Source organism: Papaver somniferum, chromosome 10 (genome assembly GCF_003573695.1).
Source record: "Papaver somniferum cultivar HN1 chromosome 10, ASM357369v1, whole genome shotgun sequence".
Taxonomy (NCBI): Eukaryota; Viridiplantae; Streptophyta; class Magnoliopsida; order Ranunculales; family Papaveraceae; genus Papaver; species Papaver somniferum.
Window position 1 is genome coordinate 12,111,577 of NC_039367.1, and position 27,260 is coordinate 12,138,836.

The 27,260-nt window shown below is 38.5% G+C and overlaps 1 protein-coding gene across 1 annotated transcript; it reads right to left on the reverse strand.

Moving 5' to 3' along the window:
* On the reverse strand, nt 1–27,260 carry LOC113315327. The gene is made up of 7 exons (XM_026563620.1): nt 27,215–27,260; nt 26,884–26,936; nt 26,644–26,669; nt 23,425–23,821; nt 22,889–23,328; nt 22,465–22,831; nt 1–84 (listed from the first exon to the last, which is right to left on the reverse strand). Exons 1-7 carry the CDS (start codon nt 27,258–27,260, stop codon nt 1–3), a joined length of 1,413 nt encoding a protein of 470 aa, XP_026419405.1.

The following is a 27,260-nucleotide window of genomic DNA, read 5'->3' on the forward strand; positions in this document are numbered from 1 at the left end:
TCAAGGGTGTTGCGCAAGAATATCATAACCTCTCTTTCTAGAAGACTCCTTCAACACTTTATGAGGACGCGGTGGATCCAAAGCCTGCTCAGAGGAAAACAACTTCAGAAACTAAAGAAAAATGCGATTGGGGACTGCTAATCGCAGTCCATCCTGACGACCATCAAAGACTCATGAGATAACTTCAGAGACGCGGCTGAAACACTTTCTTGAAGAAACGTAGGGAGCCAAGATAAACAACATAACCCTCTCATTCCTACCTCTTCGCTATCCAGAATATTTCTTTCATGTGATATCCTGAGCATCCCAGCGTCACATCCAGAAGACTACAATAAGCTTGTATCAAATCCCGTGGACATGGATTCAAGGAGATGCAATGAAAGTAGTCTACACATGGCAACTACCAACATGGGACGCTTTCACTCCCCTTAACTTGGTTATTTCTGATTTCAAAATTATCACTGCCGAAGTTTTACGAGCCGCAAGAATTTCTCAACATGAAGTCGTACATGTGCATCGAAGACTCCAAAAGCACGTTACAAAGATACATTCACATATTAGGCCATGCCATCGGATCTAACAGAATTATAACTGGGGGCTGCTCACCGCATCCCATTCCATACGATAGTCCAAGATTCAGAAGCTGGTTCGAAGGATGTCTCTTGGAACAAAGTCCTTGAAGACTTGATAGCAGCACATCGGCAGCAGAATGACTCCAAACTCATCTATTTCATCTGTGGCTTCGGAAGATTTATACCATACAATCATCCACAACATATCATCATCGCGATCAGAAGGTACAGACACTGAACAACCCAAAGTCAAGGATGGACCGAAAATGCAACCACAATCCCCAAGTTTAGCCCTGACATGATCGTTGCCGAGCATATATTTCATCCATTCATCACGAGAATGCAGTGGAGTTTGGTAAATTTTGGAATCCACTGGAGAGACACTGCAGGCGAAAGCACGGATCCAGACGAGCAACAGAAAACAGAAGAGGCTCGATACCTCTTTTCATGCGGATGGAGTTTCTAGAGTTTGAACAGAATAAAGATTCCTTCTTGCTCCATGAATGGGAATAGATGACTGGGCGTGACTATGCCACCTCGGGCCCGCAACATCCCTCATGAATTCTTCCTGAGTTTTATTGTCGGGCTGTTTTCACTTCCTAAACGAGCTCCAAACCTAAATATTCCCGCGAAGGGAGATAGGAAATTCTTTTCCAATCAAAATGGAGGGGCGGACCGTCAAAATACGAGTTCGTACGAGAATTCTACAACGATTTTAGTAAGAGGCGCTAATTAGGGTTTCGGCATGCCAAACCCTAATTTAGACAAAGTTGCCAGGCGCCATCACCATTGTTTGATAGCCGAAGTTCCAGCGTCATCACCACCGTTTGGTAGCCGAAATTCCGAAACCAGTTTACACCATTCCGCAGACTGAAGACAGTTTCCACCATTCCGCGGACTGAAGCCAGTTTTCACCTGGACCGAAGACAGTTTCCACCATTCCAAGCCAGGCCGACGCCAACGGCTCCATTCCAAGCCGACCAATGCTGACGGCTTCATTCCAAGCCGACCAATGCTGACGGCTCCGTTCTAAGACGACCAACTCCTACGGATCCATTTCACGCCAAGTCTATGCTAGCAGCTCCCTTCCAAGCTGACGTCAACAGTCTACATCTCAGCCAGCAACCATCTCTACCACTTCACGGCCTAGCCAGCAGCACCACGAGCCGAATTTACGCAAAGCCGCCAACGCAAGAGTCATGGATTCTCTTTACCTCCCGAAAAAGGTTAGCCGGATCTTCCTGACCATCTTTTCATGACTTGTTGTTTCGATTTTGTCCTTGTCTGTCACCATCTCATGCTTACCTTGCAACAATGCCCCTGTTCCGAGATAAGCAGGGGACTTAATGTTTATGGTGGTTTTTAGCTTAGGTTTAAAATCGTAAAACCTTCGTCAAACAGTGACGTCACACTTGAGTAATAATGTCGTCACTAGCACATTTATTGAACCATTCAACATGTCTGCGTAAAATTTTCGGGGTACCTTTTTTTTTATATATATCCATACACTATGTTCCACGACAGAACCCTCAAGCATCGACTGGCATTGTCTCCGCACATTCCATCCGCGCATGCTATCCAAGTGTGCCGACGGCTTGCCAACCATGCCAGCTAGACCTCCGCGCCAAAGGCATGCCAACCATGTCAGACGCACCACCGTGCCAATGGCGTACCATTCCAGCCACGTCTCCGCGCCAAAGGCATGCTAACCATGCCAGCCGCACCACCGTGCCAATGGCATACCATGCCAGCCACGTCTCTGCGCCAAAGGAATGCCAACCATGTCAGTCGCACCACCATGCCAGCCACGTCTCTGCGCCAAATGCACGCCAACCATGCCAGCCGCACCACCGTGCCAACGGCATATAATGCCATCCACGTCTCTGCGCCAAAGGCATGCCAACCATGTCAGCCGCACCACCGTGCCAATGGTATACCCTTCCAGCCACGTGTCCGCGCCAAAGTCATGCCAACCATGCCAGCCGCACCACCGTGCCAATGGCATACCATGCCAGCCACGTCTCCGCCCCAAAGGCATGCCAACCATGCCAGATGCACCACCGTGCCGATGGCATACCATGTCAGCCTCGTCTCCGCGCCAAAGGCATGCCAACCATGCCAGCCGCACCACCGTGCCAATGGCATACCATGCCAGCCACGTCTCCGCGCCAATGGCATGCCATGCCGGCCACACCTCCGCACCAAAGCCATGCCGGCCATTCCTCCATGCCGCTGGCTGCCAAAAGAAGGGTTGCAACAATCAACGGACACCCTTCCTTCTGAGATGTAAATCTCAGCCGTCCAAGTTCGCCAGCAAACGTGTGGCAACTTTTGTCCCAACGTTAAGCCGTAATTTTGGCCGCGCCTAAACTATGCCAAAACCCTAATTTTGGCCGCGCCTAAACTATGCCAAAACCCTAATTTTGGTTGCGCCTAAGACTATGCCAAAATCCTAGCTTGGCCGCGCCTAAACCATGCCACCATGCCGCTGGCTGCCAAACGGAAGGTAGCCACGATAAACGGCTACCCTTCCTCCTGAGATGCAGATCTCAGCCGTACAATCTTTCCACCAAACGACTTGTGGAAACCTCTTGGATACGATGCCAATTCTTTGGTCACGGTGCCAAACCCTAATTTTGGTTGCGCCTAAACTATGCCAAAACCCTAATTTTGGCCGCGCCTTAGACTATGCCAAAATCCAAGCTTGGTCGCGCCTAAACCATGTCAAAGCCATGCCGGCCATGCCACCATGCCGCTGGCTGCCAAACGGAAGGTAGCCACGATCAACGGCTACCCTTCCTCCTGAGATGCAGATCTCAGCTGTACAAGCTTGCCACTAAACGACTTGTGCCAACCTCTTGGCTACGATGCCAATTCTTTGGTCACGGTGCCAAAACCTAATTTGGCCACGCCAAAGCTATGCCGGCTAGGCAACCTTGCCGTTGGCTACCAAACGGAAGGTATCCACGATCAACAGCTATCCTTCCTACTAAGATGCAGATCTCGGCCGTACAAGCTTACCACCAAACGACTTGTAGCAACCTCTTGGTTACGAGGCCAATTCTTTGGTCACGGTTCCAAACCCTAATTTGGCCTCGCCAAAGCTACGCCAGCCATGCAACCATACCGCTGGCTGCCAAACAGAAGGTACCCACGATCAACGGCTACCCTTCCTCCTGAAATGCATATCTCCGCCGTACAAGCTTGCCACCAAACGACTTGTGGCAACCTCATTGGCTACGCTACCAATTCTTGGCCACGACACACACTTGGCTACGATGCCAATTCTTTGGTCACGGCACCAAACCCTAATTGGCCACGCCAAGAGCATGCGCAAGCCATGCCAACACCATGGCCACGCCACTGGCTACCAACGGAAGGTAACCACAATCAACGGCTAACCTTCCTCTCAAGATGCAAAATCTCGACCGTCAAAGGTCACCACCGGCAAGCCTCCCAAGCTCAACTTGCCAACAATAACAACATGCTTCAAAGTAGATTAATATAATAACTCAAATCTTTTTTACAACTTAGAATTCATCTTCAATCAATAGGTGTTTATCTACTCATGGATGTAGAAACATCCATGTTATAAAAATGAGAAAAGTTTAGAGATATCGTTACGATTGAAGAACCGCTCCGAAACCCTAGCTTCCGATCCGTGTGATGTTTCTCCTCTCCAAGACTTACAATTTTGTGATGATGTCTCATTCATGACCTAATACCTCCTTTTATAGGTTTACATTGCTTGGCCTTCACGTATTTAGTTCGCTTCAAGAACCCGACCCAAAAATATGAAATAACGACCCCAAACGTGACCGTTGGCCTTCCAAGGTATGAGTACACGTTTTTCTACTTGCTAAGTATGCGTACCAGTACGCATACTACAAAATCTAGCAGAAATTTTCGGAATTGAAGTATGCGTACTCGTTTGCATACTTTACTGTCTTCGGTATTCGATAAAAGTCTTGTTTTGGCCACAACTTCTTCATCCGAACTCGGAATGACCTAATTCTTTTTTAATTCTTTTCCTCTTTCAATTCTCTTCAATATGATTATGATAAATCCTTAATTTGAATGAGTTAAGATCGGTCTTTGGCCCTTCTATTGATTTTGAGTGTTTTGCTCCTTTTCGTCGCACTTCATCCACTTCTCTTGGACTTGGGCACTTGGATACTTGGAATAATTCTCTTTCTATCTCTTTTCAGCACTTTGTAGCTCCTTCTTGGATGATTCACCTAATAGGGGAAAATAAGATAAAACAAGAGTAATAATACGAAAATATGCAAGAATAATAGCTAAAACAAGTATGGAATGGACACTAAAATCATATGAATTATGCACTTATCAAATTCCCCCACACTTGGCTTTTGATAGTCCTTAAGCATACTAAATAAAACTAATCCTAAGTACAACAACTCCATGTCGTTGAGAAAACGGTTACACTTAGCATGTACAACAAGCCTTTAAACCTCTAGGTGTACCTAGTGGACGAGTTATAGTCTCGTGAGGGTTTACAAGAGGTATACCCACAAAACCTACTCCAATTTATCACCTTGGAAGAACCACTAAGGATAGACACAAAGTAAAAATCCAAATAATTAGCCTGCATAAGTTCTTTAGCTGCAAACATCCCACATACATTCCAATCATCACACACAAGTAATTACTTACGTGTGACATTCAACCTGATTGCAAAACTCTACTAAGATAGTCATCGTACTTGTTGCAACGTTTGCCACAACACTCGCATACTGAAATCACATGGATAGATAAGAAAACGGAAATAGAAAAGTGAAGTGTGCAAATGTTAACTAAAGTGAAAGATGTTACCCACACTACTCTTATGAATGTCGTCAAAGAATTCTTATTTATAGCGCAATAGTTGAGAGAATCACCCATTTAACTCGACCACATGATTAGATACTCTAAGCGCATGTTCCTTTTCAGCAAGTATGTGATAGTTGCCTTGGATCCTGCATTCAACGCTTGTTTAGGCGATGGAGACAGGGACAACGTTTCACACATACTGTTATCCAAGTGTCGAGAACCTCATCAATATAGTCTTTTTGACTCGTTATATAATAATGATATGTTTTTCTTTTCATCGACTATGATTAGTCCGCAATTCCGAACCTATCATTTATTAGTGTCGATAAATGAAGAGGATCCTTATATATATGTTTTTTTCCCAGCTCACTCTTTATGAGTGTAAGACAATTTTCTTATGGGGCTTTGATATACTTAACCAATGATTACCTTGCTACAACATCCACGGTAGTATCAGGATCCCACCAAATCACTTTAGAGAAACATATAACTGCAAAAATAAAAAAAAAAACGATTCAGTAGTGATTAATTGCGAGGATGAATCTTTCAAACGACTACCATAGTTGAGTTTCGCGTTCAATTATGAACGTATATATTTAAGGATCGTAGAATGATAAAGTGGAACTCAATCTATAGCTGTAAGAACTGTTTCAAGCTGAAAAGGTTTAGTGTATCATCCTGAATAGCTCAAAATTAACTCTAAAATATGAAGTCTCAAGAATGCAAGAAATCAAAGAGTATTATTTTATTTTTATGTGTATATGCATAAAGTATGATACTAAATTCTCCCCCACACTAAAACTCAACATTGTCCTTAATGTTCAAAACCGAAAATTCTGATTTCTGACATAACAGACCTGAAAAACTCAAAAACTGTACCAATGGGTAGGGAACTAGGAAAAACATCCTAAACAAAACTTGTTCACCTACGTCTTTTCTATAACATTTCAAAAGGGAACAATGTTTCAATAAACGGTCTGACTTTAATGGCCTCTGAACTGACAGACATGCAATCTGAAAAAGTTCTGGAACAATACCGAAACTCAAATGTCCAGGCCTATCGCTCCAACTTAACAGACTCCAAATTCAGATTTTATTTTTGGAAAAGAAAGTTGAGTCTGTACTATTTAAAAGTTGGGGTCACCCACTCAAATCGTACTCCGTATGAAGTCTCGAGAGCAATTTTCGTGACAACTGCGCAGTCAGAATTTTTTGACGAGAATTCGTCAAAACTTTCATTATAGATATAGAACTCTGTAAAACTAAGATGGGAATGCAAGATATGATATAAAAAACTAAGAAAATTAAAAACAAAAGGGATATAAATACAAAACCGATGGGTTGCCTCCCATGTAGCGCTTAGGCTAAATCCTATGGGCTAGATTGAGCTGCTAGATTGGCCAAAAAGTGTTGCAAATCAAGAACAAAGTGTGGGAAAAAAGTTAACACGACTTCTGGATACTTCTCTCTTCTATCATTTGACCGCAGTTCAACTAGCAGCAAGATTGAAACGTTGAACGATTCAGCACTCAAAAAGTGACTGTAACGCTGAATGGAAACGCGTTAGCGCTGAACAATACAACGCCCAAAAACATTTCTCGCAACAACAAATAAAATGAAGTTGTGCTATAGGTGAGGGGACAACTGACAAGGTATGAAGTATTAATGATCACCTTGTCAGTTCTTTTCATTGTTGTCTTCTTATGGATTTTTATAATGTGGAAGAGAGATAGGTGAACACGTGGAAGAGTGATGGAGAGAAGAAAAAATGTGATGGAGAGAGAGGAAATTGTTTTTCTTTTCTGTTGAGAGAGGAGAGAAAAAGTACGATGGAGATAAAGAAACTAAAACGATTATTTTTTGAGCGTCGTTTGGTTCAGCGTTGGGCGCCGTTTGGTTCAGCGACTATCTGCTAGATTAGTTATCCCATATAACTTAGGAGGTTTCCCATGCTGACGTGGATGACCAATCTAGCAGCTAAAATATATAGCCCATAGGACTTAGCCTTAGTTTAATGTCCTCAGCCCGACTTGGCATTCCAAATATGCTACTCCTCCAGATGGAGATAATCATGAAATTCTTGCACATCCATATCTACATAAGCAATGCTTTCATAATATGGCTTCAATCTATGGCCGTTCACCTTTAAATTTGTTCCATCTTTAAGACTAAAAATTTCAACTGCGCCATGAGAGTAAACATTAGTAACAACATATGGTCCAATCCATCTGGACCTCATCTTACCAGGAAATAGTTTAAGACAAAAATAAAATAAAAGAACTTTTTGCCCCACAACAAAATTCTTTCAAGAAATCACCTTGTCATGAAAAAGTTTTATCTTCTCCTTGTATATACGAGAACTCTCGTAAGCATCAATAAGTTTCTCCTCTAGCTAGTTAAGTTGTAACTTCCTTTGTTTCCCCGCATTGTCATAATCCATGTTAAAAATCTTTATCGCCCAATATGCCTTGTGTTCAAGTTTAACCGGAAGATGACAAGCTTAATTTGCCACAAACCAACCGATATAGAGACATACCAATCGGTGTTTTGTACGCTGTTCTATATGCCAAAGCGCATCATTAAGCCTATAACTCCAATGGATTTAATCTCACGGTTCGAGATTTCAGCTTGCCCACTAGTTTGTGGATGATACGGCGTACCAACCTTGTGTGTTATGTTGTACTTCTTGAGTAGAGCATGGAAATATTTCTGAAAATGGGAACCTCAGTAACTGATAACCACTCTTGGTGTACCATGTCTATAAAAAATATATTCCTTCACAAACTCACAAACAACTTGAGAATCATTAGTAGGTGTGGCTTTAGCTTCCAACGATTTCGAAACATAATCCACATCAAGAAGTATATAAAATTTTCCATTACAATTGACAAAAGGACCCATAAAATAAATTCCCCACACATCAAATACTTCAACAACATGAATTGGTGTGAGTGGCAATTGACTTCGAGCACCTAGATTTCCCGTTCTTTGACATCTATCACAAGATTTGCAAAAAATATATGCATCCTCAAATAGGGTAGACCAATAAAATCCACTTTCAAGTACTTTGAAAGCGGTACGTTTAAAACCAAAGTGACCACCACATGCATAAGTATGACAAAAAGTAAAAATAGATTGAAATTCAGAATTAGGTGCGCACCTGCGGATGATTTGATCAGAACCGTATTTCCACAAGTAGGGTTCATCCCACACATACTGCTTGGCTATTTTCTTAAGCTTAAGATTTTGAAAATTAGACATTGTACTAGGTACTTATCTTGTAACCAAGTAGTTCACTATATCCGCGTACCAAGCAGCGCAACCCGGTTCTACTTGACTAAGCCCGTGCTCGTCCAAGGAGGGAGTTTACTGACTTGCTAGAGTCAGGCTCGAAGATAAGAGGATTTCCTACATGTGAGGGAGTTTTCTTTCAATTGAGAAAAGTTTTTTGTCTGAAAAAAGATTTTGTAAAGGAAGTTCTTCTTTGGAAACAACAAGTCTACTAAGATGATCAGCAACAGTATTTTCAACACCTCTTTTACCCTTGATTTCATAATCAAATTCTTGCAATAAAAGTATCCACCGTTTAAGTCTTGGCTTAACTTCTTTATTCTTTAATAGGTACCTAAGTGCTGCGTGATCAGAATATACAACCACTTTTGAACCCACCAAATAGGATCTAAGTTTTTCTAGTGCAAACACTATAGCCAAAATTTCTTTGTCAGTGGTAGAATAGTTGATTTGTGCATCGTTTAGGGTCCTAGATGCATAATAAATCATATGAGACAACTTGTATACTCTTTGACCCAAAACGGCTCCAACTGCATAGTCACTTGCATCACACATTAATTCAAATGGAAAACTCCAATCCGGTGACTTGATAATTGGTGCAGTTGTCAACAATTATTTCAATTTATCAAAGGCATCCTTGCACTCCTTTTTGAAGTCAAAAATAACCTCTTTTTCCAATAATTTGCACATCGGCATTGAGATTTTGGAGAAATCCTTGATAAACCGCCTACAAAAAACTGCATGACCAAGAAAAGAACGAATTTCCCTCACCGAAGGGGATATTGTAAGTTTCTTATTATGTCTATCTTTGCTTTGTCCACTTCGAGCCCTCGAGAAGACACAATGTGACCTAGCACTATACCATGGTTTACCATAAAATGGCATTTCTCTCAATTTAGAATAAGGTTAGTGTACATGCATCTTTTAAGCATAAGTTCAAGATTTTGTAAACAAATATCAAATGAATCACCATAAATACTAAAATCATCCATAAATACCTCGATTAGGCGTTCCATGTAGTCAGAAAATATAGTAACCATACTGAAAATACGGGGGTACAACAACCTCGCCTAATATTTCGATTATCAATCTGTATGGACTAAATCCAATATACTTTCTAGAGAATCAACTAGACAGTCAGACTCAATCTAGAGAAAAGTATATTGAGGAGTTAATATCTCAATCTCTTGATTTGATCTTTACTCAAGCAAATAGAAATATGTGAATCCTTATCAAATACAAGGATAATAACTTGGATGGTACCAAAGACCAATATCGAAGGATCAATCATTTTCCAATCAACAACCAAAGGTTGTATTTCACAATTGATCGATACAACGCACAACCTGTGATATTAAATTTATATAACAAAATATAATGTGGAATAGAAATAACACATACACCAGAAATTTTGTTAACGAGGAAACCGCAAATGCAGAAAAAACCTCGGGACCTAGTCCAGATTGAACACCATACTGTATTAAGCCGCTACATACACTAGCCTACTACAAACTAACTTCGGTCTGGACTGTAGTTGAACCCTAATCAATATCACACTGATTCAAGGTACAGTTGCGCTCCTTATGTATCTGATCCCAGCAGGATACTACGGACTTGATACCCTTAGCTGATCTCACCCACAACTAAGAGTTGCTACGACCTAAAGTTGAATACTTGGTAGACAAATCTATCTCACAGAGAAAAGTCTATAGGATTGAATAAATCTGTCTCCCACAGAAATACCCAAGAGTTTTTGTTCCGTCTTTTGATAAATCAAAGTGAACAGAAACTAATTGATAACCCAGAGTTATATTCCCGAAGAACAACCTAGTATTATCAATCACCTCACAATAATCTAAATCGTATGGTAGCGAAACTAGATATTGTGGAATCACAAACGATGAGACGAAGATGTTTGTGATTTGTTTTTATCTTTCCCTATCAGAGATATAATCTCAAGCCAATTATTCAATTGAACTCGTACGATAGAAAATGGCAAGATCAGATCGCTCAACTACAAGAAAAGTAGTTTCGTCTGGCTTCACAATCCCAATGAAGTCTTTCAGTCGTTATCCTACAGGGTCTCGAGAAGGAACCTAAGGTTAAAGGAGAATCGACTCTAGAAAACCAACTAGTATCACACAGGAGGTGTGAGGATTAGTTTTTCCATATGCTAGATGTCTCCTTTATATAGTTTTCAAATCAGGGTTTGCAATCTAGGTTACCTTGTTAACAAAGCATTCAATATTCACTGTTAGATGAAAAACCTGATTCAACCAAGCTAATATCTTTCAACCGTTAGATCAAAACTTAGCTTGTCACATGCACAAATTAAATGCATTCATTTAGGTTTGAGTAACGTACCTAAACGTGTACATTTAGTTGGTTCACAAATAGTTAACCAATGGTTAGCCATATGAGCACTTTCATATTAACCGTATTCATCTTTCTCATAACTAGTTCAAATGATTCATAAGAACTAGTTGACAGAGTTGTTCAATTGCTTAGGTATTTATTCATAGACACAATTGAAACAAAATCGGTTTGATCCACTTGAATCAATTCATGAACAATATATCCACGGTTTATTTAGATTGAATTCCTTATAATTTATTGTTTATGTTCATGAACAACCGATTTGAGATATCACCAGCTTGAGTACGCGTACGGGTATGCGTACCTTATCTACCGGAATTGAGTTTACAAACTCAGCAGAAATTTTCGGTTAGAAAACTTCCGTGGGTACACATACGGGTACGCGTACCTAAGGTGACTGTTTACAAGTTTGCAAACTACAAACTCAGCAGAAATTTTCGGCAGAAAACTTCCGCCAGTACGCGTACCCAACCTGTCTCCTTCACCAATACCGCATGCACACATATGCACGCACTTGGATTCCGGTACATGGATTTATATACTAATGTGCAAACACACTATATATGCTTATATCCATAGATGGTAATCTCAACTCTATATTTCAATCATTCAAACATTCTTCTGTAATGTTTTAACAATCGTTATTCACGACTATCGTCATCAAAGCTATTTTCAAGATTGAAACGACATCATGACTTTCGTCACGGGTAAAGATGAAAATGGTTAAAGCAAAAGCTTACCAACATATATTTCGAGAAAAAGATAGGCGAGTAAATCCGACTCGAAATAGCAAATGTGTATGTATGAAAACTATCATACTTAAACGACTTTGTCTCAAGAGTAGGAGATAGAATAGACTTTTGAGTGATAGATAAGTTCAAGTCTCCACATAGATTTTAGTTGGATGAAGTTCCACCGGTTCCTCGAGTAGTTCTTCATCTTCGGTAGATGATCGCCATGGAGTCTGGAGCTTCAACTACACTTGACTATCCTAGATCGAGACTTAGTCATAAGTAAACTAGAAATCAAGAGTATAGTTTTGATCACTAATATTGACAAACATGCTTGAGATAGCAACGCATGAGAGTTCGACCGAGCAATTCTCGAACAATCTCCCCATTTGTCAATTGTAGTGGCAAAACTATCAATACATATGGATTACAAAATAGATAATAACTTTGTAGCTTCTCGTCCATATGCTTGATCTCCTTGGTGCTTTAGCATTACTCGAAATCTTCGTCACTTCCAAGTACTTCAATGATTCCAAAGGTTTTAACTTTAGCATCATCGTTGTTGAAGTTCCGTATCCATAACAATGAGAAAACAAAAGCTCTCGATCATTGTTATACAGTGTCATAGTATTATTACACAACATCAAAGTTCTCATATCACAACTTCGATAAAAGTACTATGGTGATATGTATCACTCCACCTTAGTCAATACTTCGTCTCAACACGAAAACCACTCCCCCTTACATAATGATCCGTAAAACACGTAAACCATATGTATTTGTAGTGTGAACTACATATTAATTCTCCCCCTTTTTGTCAATAAAATTGGCAAAGGTACGAAAACGGGATCCTAATGAAATTCTCATGGAGACGCTTCAAGACCAAAGAAAAGTACATATCCACTTTGTTTAGATGCAATCATAAAACTCAAGCTAAATACATTCATCATGGAGTTTATAAAGATACAAGATAACTCCTCAAATATTCCACATCCGCACTCCCCACAAAGATATGGAAATTAAGCGCAAGTTCAAAAGAACTCTCCCCCATTTGATGTCATTCTTGAAAGAACAACAAGAGCGACCTTACTTTTACAAAAAAAGAAGGATTTCTTTGGACACCAAAAACCACAAAATGATTTTGTATCCAAATATTCTCAATTAAACTAGCCACAAGAGAACTCATGATTAATTTAATTGGAATACACAACCAAAATAATCACAAATGAATCTATGATTAGTTTGGTTGGAAATGCTCACGTAAGAAAACTTATGGAGCCGCACAGTATATACATAAAATATGGATCACAGAAGATCAATACTACGGAATATACAAGGATTCATTCTATTTTCCATCACTATTTTCATAACGACATACAATAGACATAATCCTTGTAAACAAAAGATTTAACCTATCTTCCATCAAAGAATTGACATAATAGCCTTAACTTTTGTTTGTCAAAAGTTCATTCATTCTTTTATCAATACATGCATATCGATATATAAACGAGATAACTTTTGACATCGTATGGGACAATAATTGTTCACGGACGCAAACACACATATCCCATAACATATTGCAGTATATAAAACCATAAAGATTAATACTGCGATCATCATCTTCCAAAACAATTTTTTAGAATTTAAACAAAAAAACCTAAAAACAAGAAGATGAAAACGTTGGACATGGCTATGTGTACTCACAATAATGGCTATTCCAAACCCTAGTTATTCTTCTAAACTAAACAAGAATAAAATTCTCATAAGAAGATTTACTAGGCATTAAGACCTTTGGAGAATTATTTATCATCCCCGAACTCTTTGTCGTCAACAACCATTGGGACATAAGGTTCATGAAGATAGGAGTTAATATCCATAAACCTTCTTGGATGATGATGTCGAACCAGGGCATTTTGAATTTCCAATGATCTTAAAACACAAGCCTTTATTTCCTGAATCTCTTTTCTTGCCAGCTTCAACTCTTCAAGAACATCAGAAAACTTCTGAGAGTTTGAAGGAACAGCTCTTGGCTTCCTCACATTCCTTCTTTTTCTTTTTAAAGTTGGAGACAATAGAGATTTCCATTTTTCCTTAGTGATTGATGGCTTAACAATCATATTGATATCTTTTCCATCAGAAGACATGGTGCTTAGAGTATCCATGAAAGCACGGTTTTTGTGAGAGGAGTTCACAATCAAATCTCAACAAGCAGTCTTGAGATATAAAGAATATCAGAGAAGGAAAAAGGAATGTAGGGTTTTGAAACCTTTAAACAGGTTCGTACACGTCCAACTCACAACCCTATAAAGAGTAGAATTATCGACAATACCCCCTTCTTTTGGCAAAACGATCTCTTCCAATATCAACAGTGATATGGAGGAATTCCAAAACCAATCAATTACAAGGCTAAAAACAAAACTAAAAAATTATTTTTGAAGCCTGAGGTGTGCAAGATCTTGCCTCTTTTGAACAGACACATGAGACAAGATGCACAAGACAACACAATCAAGTTGTGTTGTGGTGAACAACAATTTGTCCACCATGACCCTTTTGGTTGGAATTCATGGAACCCTGCCTTTCCATATGTTTAGACAATGTTTTATTTTCTAATGGCCTATATCTATCTTTGGAAACCAATTTCTTCGAGGAAGATCTTACATACCTCAGCTGTTTTCTCCGCTAATTTAATCTTGGTGGCAAGACGATCTGCTCTTCATTGAAGCTTGTTGACATATCTCATCTTGTGTTTGTACTTGAAAAACTTTGAAAACTCATGTCCCTTGAGTGAACAATAGGAGCATGTCAACGCAAAAGATGATTCAGGCGCCTTTGTAACGCCAGCTGCTAGGCACAAGGTAGATTCTGAAACATTAAACAACGGGTTTCCAAGAGAAAGGTCAATTGATTCTTCCATCTTGATTGGGCTCTCTTCTAAAAGATTATCAAGATTGATGTATGTATTGCTACAATTATCAAAATCAATATTTTCACATAGAAGAGAAACACTTGATTTTTTGTCTTCATCAGAATCATAATTGTCAGACATCTCATCAAGTGTTGCAACAAGACCTTTGTTCCCAGTGTATTTTCTACGGTTCGGGCACTCGTTAGCAAAATGACCAAAACCTTTACACTTGAAGCATTGAGGCATATCCTCGTCATCAGTTTCATATGTGTCCCTGTTTTTAGGAGGAATACGATTATGAGGTTTGACTGATGCTTTTGCCTTATCTCTGGAGAACCGTTTACTTCTCTTCAACAGAAGATCTCTAAACTGTCTTGTGATCATCGAGACTGATTTGTGAAGATCTTTATCTGATGAATCTGCCTCAGAATGATCTTCTCCAGAGATATACACATTTTTACTTTTATCAAGTAAGTTGTGTCTTTTAGTGATTTGAACGCAACATCCTTAGATTTGGATGAATGCTCGTGATCAAAGATCTTAAGCTTCCCAACCAGCGTATTTATGGAGAGATTATCCAGGTTATGTCCCTCAACGATGGCATGCTTTTTAGAGTCGTATCTAGATGACAGTGATCTGAGAATTTTCATCACAATGTCCTTTTCAGGAATGGTCTTACCTAATGCAAACGACGCATTAACAATTTCAGACACTTTGTGATTAAACTCATCAAATGAATCTTCATCTGCCATACAAAGGTTTTCCCAATCGGAATTAAGATTTTGAAGCCTAGCTTCCTTTTCACTGGTATTACCTTCGAATACGGTTTCTAAGATATCCCACCCATCTATAGACCTAGTACAATTTGACACATGGTGCTGAAGATTTGGGGTAATGGCATGTGAAAATGCGGGGGTATAACAATCACACCCAATATTTAGATTAGCAATCTGTATGGACAAACTCCAATATACTTTTAAGAGAATCAACAAGACTCAATCTATTAAAAGTACATCAAAAGAGTTTATATCTCAATCTGTCGATTTGATCTATACTCAAGCAAATATAAATATGCCAGTCTTTATCAAATACTAGAGAGATAACTTGGATGGTACCAAAGACCAATATCCAAGTGTCAATCAATTTAAATCAACAACCAAAAGTTTTGTTATTCTAATTGATTGAACAACGCAAAACCTGTGATATCTCAATTATAAAGATAAACAATATAATGCGAAAATAGAAATAACACAGACACCAGAATTTTGTTAACGAGGAAACCGCAAATGCAGAAAAACCTCGGGACCTAGTCCAGATTGAACACACACTGGATTAAGCCGCTACAGACACTAGCATACTACAAACTAACTTCGGTATGGACTGTAGTTGAACCCCAATCAATCTCACACTGATCCAAGGTACAATTATGCTCCTATGTATCTGATCCCAGCAGGATACTACGCACTTGATTCCCTTAGCTGATCTCACCCACAACTAAGAGTTGCTACGACCCAAAGTCGAAGACTTGATAAACAAATTTGTATCACACAGAAAAGTCTATAGGATTGAATAAATCTGTCTCTCACAGAAATACCCAAGAGTTTTTGTTCCGTCTTTTGATAAATCAAGGTGAACAGGAACCAATTGATACCTGGACTTATATTTCGGAAGAACATCCTAGTATTATCAATCACCTCACAATAATCTTAATCGATCGGTGAAAGAAGATATTGTAGAATCACAAACGATGAAACGAAGATGTGTGTTATTACTTTTATATCTTGCCTATCGGAGATATCAATCTCAATCCAATCTTTGCGATTGTACTCGTACGATGGAAATAGAAAGATCAGATCACACAACTACAAGAAAGTAGTATCGGTCTGGCTTCACAATCCCAATGAAGTCTTTAAGTCGTTAACCCGGTTTGAGAAAAGAAAACCAGAGGTTAAAGGAGAATCGACTCTAGCTTACAACTAGTATCACACGTAAGGTGTGGGGATTAGGTTTTTCAGTTGCTATAGTTCTCCTTTATATAGTCTTTCAAATTAGGGTTTGCAATCAATGTTAGCTTAGTAACAAAGCATTCAATATTCACCGTTAGATGAAAACCTGATTAGATTTAAGCTAATATCTTTCAACTGTTGGATCGAAAACTTCGCTTGTTACACGCAAATGAAATGCACGTTTCTAGGTTTGTGTAACCGTACCCAAACATGTACATTTGTTGGTTCAACAATAGTTAACCAAATGGTTAGCCATATGAGCACTTTCATATCAACCATCTTCTTCTTCACCATAACTAGTTCAAATGACTCAAATTAACTAGTTAGAGAGTTGTTCAATTGCAAGGAAATCTTATGTACTATACAAGATACAATTGAAGCAAAAACGATTTGATTCACTCGAATCGGTTCATGAACTTTATACCCACGGTTTGTAAATAGCATTCCTTAGTTTATATAAATATGAGTTCACAAACAATCATTTTTTAGATATAACCAACTCAAGTTCACGGTCTGGGTTCGCGGACTTAAGTTCCCGGAAGGAGTTCACAAACTCCAGCAGATTTTCTCGGGTCGAGAACTTCCGCCAGTTCGCGGACTGGGTTCACGGACTGAGTTCACGAACTTATCTCATGCCACTATTCCGGTTCTCTTGATCAACAAAGTTCGCAAACTTCGGTTCAAGGAATAAGGACTTATACATATATGTGTTTCCACAACAACGCTTATATCCATCAATGGTTATATAATCTAAACTCTCATTTCAATCATTGAAACATTCTTAGAGGACGTTATATAGTTGTTATCCATAAACTATTTTTCGTCAAAGCAATTTTCAAAGTGATTGAAACATAACATGACTTTCGTCACTAGTTAAATATGAATTTGGGTAAAGCGAAAGCTTCCAACACATATTTCGAGAAATAGATAGACAAGGTAAGCTCGGCTCGAAATAGCAAATGTGTATAATCACAAGTCTATATAGCAAAACGACTTTTGTCTCAAGATATGAGATAGAGTAGATAGACTTTTGAGTGATAGATAAGTTCAAGTCTCCACATACCTTTTTGTCGATGAAGTTCCACCGGTTCATTGAGTAGTTCTTCGTCTTGTATGATGATCCTCCATGGAGTTATTGAGCTCAATTACACTTTATATCCTAGTCCGAGACTTAGCTATAGTAGACTAGAAATCAATACTTATAGTTTTGATCACTAAAATTGACAAACATGCTTGAGATAGCAACGCATGCGAGTTCGACCGAGAAATGCTCTAACATCATGTATGATGGCTTTCAAACCGTCAGAGTTTTGCTTTGCAACAAGTATCTCAGCAGCATCGTATTCGCCAATATTTTTTGAACATTAACGTTACCTATTGCAACAACGGGAGCATCATAGCCATTAACAACATATACCCATGATTGAAAATCACGCGCTTGAAGAAAAGCTCACATAGCAATTTTCCACCATAAGTAATTAGAGCCATCGAAGACTGATGGTACGTTAATAGAGATAACACCTCTGTCCATAGAGTCAGATCGCGACAAATACAGACTTTTGAGGTTTTGAACGTGTTTGCCTGCTCTGACACCAATTGAAAATGCGGGGGGTACAACAACCTCACCCAATATTTCGATTAGCAATTTGTATGGACTAACTCCAATATACTTTCTAGAATCAACTAGACAGTCAGACTCAATCTAGAAGAAGTATATCAAGGAGTTAATATCTCAATCTCTTGATTTGATTTTTACTCAAGCAAATAGAAATCTGCGAGTCTTTATCAAATACAAGGATAATAACTTGGATGGTACCAAATACCAATATCCAAGGATCAATCAATTTCCAATCAACAGCCAAAGGTTGGATTTCACAATTGATCGATACGACGCATAACCTGTGATATTTCAATTATATAACAAAATATAATGCGGAATAGAAATAACACAGACACCAAAAAATTTGTTAACGAGGAAACTGCAAATGCAGAAAAACCCCGGGACCTAGTCCAGAACCATATTGTATTAAGCCGCTACAGACACTAGCCTACTACAAACTAACTTCGGTATGGACTGTAGTTGAACCCTAATCAATCTCACATTGATTCAAGGTACAGTTGTGCTCCTTACGTCTCTGATCCCAGCAGGATACTACGTACTTGATTCCCTTAGCTGATCTCACCCACAACTAAGATTTGCTAAGAACCAAGTCGAAGACTTGCTAGATAAATCTGTCTCACGCAGAAAATCTATAAGATTGAATAAATTTGTCTCCCACAGAAATACCCAAGAGTTTTTGTTCCGTCTTTTGATAAATCAAGGTGAACATGAACTAATTGATAAACCGGACTTATATTCCCGAAGAACAGCCTAGTATTATCAATCACCTCACAATAATCTAAATCGTATGGTAGCGAAACTAGATATTGTGGAATCACAAACGATGAGACGAAGATGTTTGTGATTTCTTTTTATCTTGCCCTATCGGAGATATAATCTCAATCCAATTATTCAATTGAACTAGTACGATAGAAAATGGCAAGATCAGATCGCTCAACTACAAGAAAAATAGTTTCGTCTGGCTTCACAATCCCAATGAAGTCTTTTAGTCGTTAACCTACAGGGTCTCGAGAAGAAACCTATGATTAAAGGAGAATCGACTCTAGCAAACCAACTAGTATCACGCAGGAGGTGTGGGGATTAGTTTTTACAGAAGCTAGATGTCTCCTTTATATAGTTTTCAAATCAGGGTTTGCAATCTAGGTTACCTTGGTAACAAAGCATTCAATATTCACCGTTAGATGAAAAACCTGATTCAACCAAGCTAATAGCTTTCAACCGTTATATCGAAACTTAGCTTGTCACACACACAAATGAAATGAATTCTTTTAGGTTTGAGTAAACGTACCTAAACGTGTACATTTAGTTGGTTCACAAATAGTTAACCAATGGTTAGCCATATGAGCACTTTCATATTAACCGTATTCATCTTTCTCATAACTAGTTCAAATGATTCATAAGAACTAGTTGATAGAGTTGTTCAATTGCTTAGGTCTTTATTCTTAGACACAGTTGAAACAAAATCGGTTTGATCCACTTGAATCAATTCATAAACAATATAGCCACGGTTTGCAAAGATTGCATTCCTTATAATTTATTGTTTTAAGTTCATGAACAACCGATTTGAGATATCACCAACTTGAGTACGCGTATGGGTATGCGTACCTTATCTACCGGAATTGAGTTTACAAACTCAGCAGAAATTTTCGGTTCGAAAACTTCCGTGGGTACACGTACGGGTAGCGTACCTAAGGTGACTGGTTTACAAGTTTGCAAACTACAAACTCAACAGAAATTTTCGGTAGAAAACTTCCGCCAGTACGCGTACCCAACCTATCTCCTTCACCAATACCGCATGCACACATATGCACGCACTTGGATTCCGGTACATGAATTTATACACTAATGTGCGAACACACTATATATGCTTATATCCATAGATGGTAATCTTAACTCTACATTTCAATCATTGAAACATTCTTCTATAATGTTATAACAATCGTTATCCACGACTATCGTTATCAAAGCTATTTTCAGGATTGAAACGTCATCATGACTTTCGTCACGGGTAAAGATGAAAATGGGTAAAGCAAAAGCTTACGATCACATATTTCGAGAAAATGATAGGCGAGTAAACTCGGCTCGAAATAGCAAATGTGTATGTATGAAAACTATCATACTTAAACGACTTTGTCTCAAGAGTAGGAGATAGAATAGACTTTTGAGTGATAGATAAGTTCAAGTCTCCACATAACTTTTAGTCGGATGAAGTTCCACCGGTTCCTCGGGTAGTTCTTCTCTTCGTAAGATGATCGCCATGAAGTCTAGATCTTCAACTACATTTGATTATCCTAGACCGGGACTTAGTCATAAGTAAACTAGAAATCCAGACATATAGTTCTGATCATTAATATTGACAAACATGCTTGAGATAGCAACACATGCGAGTTCGACCGAGCAATGCTCTAACACATACACCTCTGAAAAGTGGCAAGCGCATTGCAAAGACCAAACGGCATCCGTCTATAGGCAAACGTACCAAAAGGACAAGTAAAAGTAGTCTTCTCTTGATCCTCCAGTGCAATAACAATCTGATTATATCCCAAATAACCATATAAAAAGCAATAATGTGAGTGTCCATCTAACCTCTCTAACATCTGATCAATGAAAGGCAAAGGAAAGTGTTCCTTTTGGGTTGCTGAATTAAGCTTTTTGTAGTCTATGCACACTTTCCATCCAGTTTGAACTCTTGTGGGAACAAGTTCATCATCTTGATTTATAACAACAGTGACACCTTCTTTCTTAGGCACCACCTGTACCGGGCTAACCCATTTACTGTCAGAAATTGGGTAAATTACCCCCACACTTAGTAATTTGAGGATCTCTTTCTTCACGAACTCCATCATTGGGGGGGTTAAGCCTACGCTGATCATTACGTACTGGCTTAAAATCATCTTCCATTAGGATTCTATGCATGCACATGGATGGACTAATGCCTTTGATATCAGCAATTGTCCAACCAATAGCCGTTTTGTGCTTTTTCACAACCCTAAGTAGACGTTATTCTTCTATTGGGGTGAGGTTCTTTGCAATAATCACCGGAATTTCTTCTTTATCACCCAAGTACGCGTACTTTAGGGGGCCTGGAAGCGGCTTCATTTCTAGTTTCGGTGCCTGCACAATAGAAGGTAAAGGAACCTCATTAGTTATGGGTAACGAAATATAAGAAATATTACCCGTTTTTGCTTCTCGTAGTGCTGTTAAGGCACCACACATGTCCACCAGTTATTTGGCTATTTTAGCGTCCAGGTTCGGCTGCCCGTGAACGTCTAAATCAATGCTATTGCGTAACACAACTCCAAGTTTATCTTCACTATTCAAATCAAACATTTTTTGTGCCAACGAACCAATAACATCAATGGAGAAAGCTGAGTGAACATCACTAGGATAGCGCATGGTTTCAATATTGAACCGTATAATCTCCTTATCAAATTCCATAGTGAGTGCACCACTAATCAACATCAATCTTTGTCTTTGCAGTTTTCATGAACGGTCTACCAAGAAGTAACGAAGTAGATGAACAATTATCTCCATTGTGCATATCCATAATGTAGAAATCAACCGGAAAGATCAACTGATTCACTTGAACTAACACATCCTCTACGACTCCCTTAGGATATATATTGGACTTGTTAGCCAATTGAATAGTAATCTTTGCCTCTTTTAAAGGTCCGAGATTCAAAGAATCATACACATTGGCTGACATAACACTTATGAAAGCACCCAAATCAAGCAAAGCACGCTCAAATCTTCGGTTACCTATGGTAACGGGTACCGTGAAACCGCCAGGATCTTCACACTTTGTAGGCATCTTCTTTAGTAACATAGTTGTAGCACTTTCGCCCACCTGAATAGCAATGAACCTATCCTTCCTTGTACACAAATCCTTCAAAACCTTGGCACACCTGGGTACGGTTTTGATGTCCTCAATAAATGGAATGTTGACGTGTATCTTGCTGAAAATATCCATGATCTCCTTGTCTTGAGCTTACTTTTTTGACTTGGCAAAACGACTAGGGAAATGAGGTGGTATGGTAAAAGTGGGAACCGTGTCCTTAGGTTGGACGTTTGAGGTTGGCTTTTCCCTTGGGACGGTATCCTCCTCTACTTCCTTTTCGATGTCGTTACTAACCTCTTTTTGTTGATGTGGCTCTTCGGTTTGTATCCCACTTCTTAGAGTGACTGCATTAACTTGCTCTCTTGGGTTCACAAAAAGTTGTGATGACAACTTTGTCGAAGCTTGTGCCTTCAGTGAATTCATATCGGTTGCCAATTGCCCCATCTGAGTCTGCAAGTCTTTAATAGCATTATCATTCTTTTGTTGATATTGCAGATTTTGTTGGTATATCGCTTTTTGTTCTTGGGAAGCTTGATCTTGATTTTGCATCATAGCTTTCATCATCTCTTCTAGACCGGAGCTCTGGTTCTGTTGCTGTGGTTGAAAAGCATTATGTTGCCCAAAAGTTGGCATAAGAGCTGCGACTTGCTTGTTGGCATAACTGAAATTAGGATGATCTTTCCAACCAGGGTTATAAGTATTAGAATATAGATCATACCTTTGCCTTTGATTAGGAAATAAAGCATTAACCTCGGCCTCCTCTTCGTATGGTGGAGCAACTACCGAAGTTATACGATGAATCGCCTTTTCAATGGTGTTTAACCGGTGCTCTGTATTTGGAGATTCTCCTATCTCGCTAACTCTTCTCACATTTGAGTCATGCCTTGTATAAAATTGTTTTTCATTTGAACTCATACTCTCAATCAAACTAGTTGCTTGCGAGATTGTCTTCTCAGTGAGTGAACCACCACCAGCTGCATCAATTAAATTCCGTTGCTCTAGAAGTAATCCTTGATAGAAGTATTGAATGATGAGTGTTGGGGATATGTTGTGATGGGGACAGCTTGCCACTAATTTTTTGTACCTATCCCAGTATTCATAGAGAGACTCCACAGTAATCTGAAGAATACCACTAATCTCTTTACGAACAGATGCTGCCTTTGAAGCAGGAAAATATTTCTCTAACAATAGCTTTTTCATCTCAGTCCATGTTGTAATACTCCCTGGAGGAAGGTAATACAACCATTCTTCCACTGAATCTTTTAAAGAGAATGGGAAAGCTTGCAACATTGTTGTATCACTGTCTTCGGTACTTTGCCTAAGACTTGTCATCTTTTGTCGAAATTTTCGAAGATGACGATTCGAATTTTCATCTGGAAGTCCCTTGAACTTTGGTAGGTGATGAAGTATATTCGGCTTCAGCTCCACTGGATTAGTGATTGTAATACACAATGGTTGCGAATCTATGCATGGAGATGTCAACTCTCGCAGCTTCCTCTCTTGAGGCGGAGGAGGTGGGTTTGTACCGTCTACCATCTCTTCTGAAGAAGGTTCTTTTTGCGTTTGCTGACGTGTTTGTAATACTTTTCCTCTAGGAGTTTGAATACCATACCTCTGATAATCCCAATCTTTCGGTGCCAGAATTAAGTACCTGAAAATAAAAATCTAGAAAACAAAATTAAAAACTAACAAGAAACTCAAAAAACAATTACAAAACTAATAAAAATAACAACTAAAGCTACCAACTGCTCCCGGCAGCGGCGCCAAAACTTGATGGCCGTCGTAAGTGCAATCAAATTAATAATCTTATTTCTACACAATTAACTGGTAATATAATGGAAGTAAGGATCGTTCCCATGAAGAGCAGTGAGTTTTAGTTGTCAAAGTGTCACAAAGAGGGGTTTTGTTTTAGATTTTAAACAAAATAAATAATCAAAGCAAATAAAGAGAGATATGATCGAGGAATCCTTCTTCGTTAATAAACCATCAATGAGTTATTATAATTTCTTACTCGTCGTTAATCATATATTATCACCAACCGTGGAATAACAGCTAGATCAGTGTTATCCCCTAAATTCCTTATATCACTGGATACAGAAGTTCTCGGCTACCAGATTCTATTCACCTAAACCACCTAGTAGTAGATCACTCAAAGTGTAATTTAGTCGAATGCTTTATCTTTTGTGAATTTATAGGTTGATCCTACTACTTAGACTCTTAGATCAAGGTCCACTTTTTAGTGTTGTTTATACACACAATCGCTCCACAGAATCCCTCTGCAAGGTTTCGTGTTCTCTACTTATGTACAAGTTATTCGACGATTACTTATCTCCTAACTCAATACTAGCAATAGATTGAATCCACCTAAACAATCTATCAATCAATCATAAATATTCATTATAGTATAAACAGATGATAATCATATGAAGAACTTCAAAGTAGATTAATATAATAACTCAAATCTTGTATACAACTTAGAATTCATCCTCAATCAATAGATGTTTAGCTACTCATGGATGTAGAAACATCCATGTTATACATATGGGAAAAGTTTAGAGACATCGTTACTGTAGCGCCCCCAAATCCAGCAGCTGACGAATCCAAGAGATTAACTAAATAAAGAGGCACTAAAAATATAAATCATATAATTAAGCATTCAATTAAGGAATCTGCTACAAAACTTAACCCAAATACTAGCCTCGCTTTGAAATATATATATACAAAAACTTCACTCAAATGATACATATACAATAGTCATTTATTTTATAAATAGAATATACAACATAATAAACATAGCGAAGTTAACCAACTAACGAACTCAACACTCGAAGCTTTCGCTGCGCAACTCTGATCTGTCTCTCAAACTGAAAGTGGCAATGGGTGAGCACATCATCCCTAAAAGGGGTGCCCAGTAGAAATAATATTTAACTTTCAAGTAATCATTGGGATGATTTGAAACAAATCATGTTTTCCCAAAACACTAAAACACAAGTAACACAACCAATTTCACAGAGGTAAACAATCATGCATATGGAACTAACTCCTTCTTCAAACAATGTATATATATTGAGTGTCGACCAATTCCTTACACACCCTATTAGTTTATATTAGTATCGACCAATTCCTTACACACCTATTACGCATAAAAGCTCGAAAGTAAGTAGATATAAATGAAGGAGCAGTATTCTATATACCACAGATGGAAATTCTCATTTTCCAAACATACAAATGGAAATTCTTATTATCATAAAGACAAACCAAACATTACAGTTCCTTTCCAAGCAATGGAAAGATTAAAAGAATCAACAGTACTTTCGAAAATTAAAATAAAACAATGCATGGAATACACAATCAGCCAATGCATGAATTTGTTAAACAAAAACTTCTGTAATAGAAAACAACAATAATCACATAAGAGATAAATGTAAATTCCCATCTCTTTTGATGACAAGCCACGCCTACCTCGAGATCCACGATCCACTGGTTCATCCTTTGAATCGATTGTTGTTAATATAGACTAACAGTTAATATAGACTAACTGTTAATCTAGCCAAAATGGCTCACACAAGAATCATACAAATCTAATTAATAGTTATCTACACCTTTTAATTATCTATCTTTAACATATCTAAGGTTTTATTAACTGAATTAGGTTGATTCTATAGTCCATTCGAATGGTCTTCTGAATATCTACAACTTTGTAGGAGGAAACAAAAGATAAATCAGACCATAAGGGTCCAATTCATCAACATAAGATAACTAGTCTTAAGCCCAAGTTCTCTAAACATGCCCATTAACCAAAGGCCTGGTCCATCAGGTCAACTGACAGTCTCTAACGGTCAATCTAATAGTCAACATATCTATAACAGTCAACGTCAGTCAAATGGTCCAAGTCAGGTCAACAGTCAAAGGTCGGGTCAAGATCGGTCAATTGATTCAACACAGGTCAAGACAGGTAACTCAGTAAGTCCAAACGATTCGACTCAGTCAGATTAACTAAATCAGCTAGAGTCAGATACCTGACTAGACTGAATGACACAAGTCCAAAACTCTTGCACGGGCCAAAGAACACTACTGCACATTCATTGTGCAACACACCTAAACTCAACTACAACTTCTACTCCATTACTATTTCAATCTAATCTAACAACATCTAAAACTCCCATTACAATACTAATATATTCAATTTAACTGAACTGCATAATTAAACTACAAATTCCAAATATAATCAAAGATTAAGCCTACCTGCAGTTGCAGTTTTAAGCTCTTACAAGAGATATTCAACTCCACACACTCATCAAACATTTATTCCTATAACTCAATCACGTAACATCACAGTTCCCATCTTAAGTTAACAACTACGACTCACTCTTACCAAACAACCAACCACCCCATTCAAGTCAACCTCTAAAAGATTCCACAACCCAAAAACAGATTGTACTAGTTCTTCAACAACATCATCTTCGTTATAACCAATCCATTACGTCATCTCTCTCCACCTGCACCAGTCCATACCTCAGCTATAACAAGAATTCAACTTCATTCATCATGATCAATTTCATCCAACCTGTTACACAACCAGGTATCACCTATTTGTACTTGCAGTTCAATATAACACCACCAGATACTCTATTTCATTTCTAAAAATTCTCAAACACAAACAATACCACAACCTTTGTCTTAACATCACCAATGCCACACAAACAAAAATACCAACACCAATCTCTTGTTATTAAATCCACTTATACAGATAACTCCACCACCACCTGCAATACTCACAACAACAACAATACCATATTTCTAACATTCAACACAATCTAAACTTCAACCACAAATCCATTTCACATTCATGCCAAGTCTTAGCTTCATCAACAATCATATAAAACTCAACAAACAGAAACCAATAACTTTATAAGTTAACTTGAGAAATGCAATTACCTCTGAATGGATTCAAATAAGCAATTGGAATTGAGTTCCTTTTTACTTGACTCAATTCACCACAAACAAACATATAGTATCATCATCTCCAAGTCATTGAGCTAACCCTCGGTAACTGCTCCATGAATCTCGAGTCTTTCTGCATACTCCAT

Coding starts and splice junctions, on each gene's coding strand:
- LOC113315327 (XM_026563620.1), bottom strand. CDS start 27,260: ATGGAGTATGCAGAAAGACTCGAGATTCATGGAGCAGTTACCGAGG. Junction 26,937..27,214: donor TCATGGAGCAGTTACCGAGG/GTTAGCTCAATG, acceptor TGAGTATTGCAG/GTGGTGGTGGAGTTATCTGT. Junction 26,670..26,883: donor ATAACAAGAGATTGGTGTTG/GTATTTTTGTTT, acceptor GGACTGGTGCAG/GTGGAGAGAGATGACGTAAT.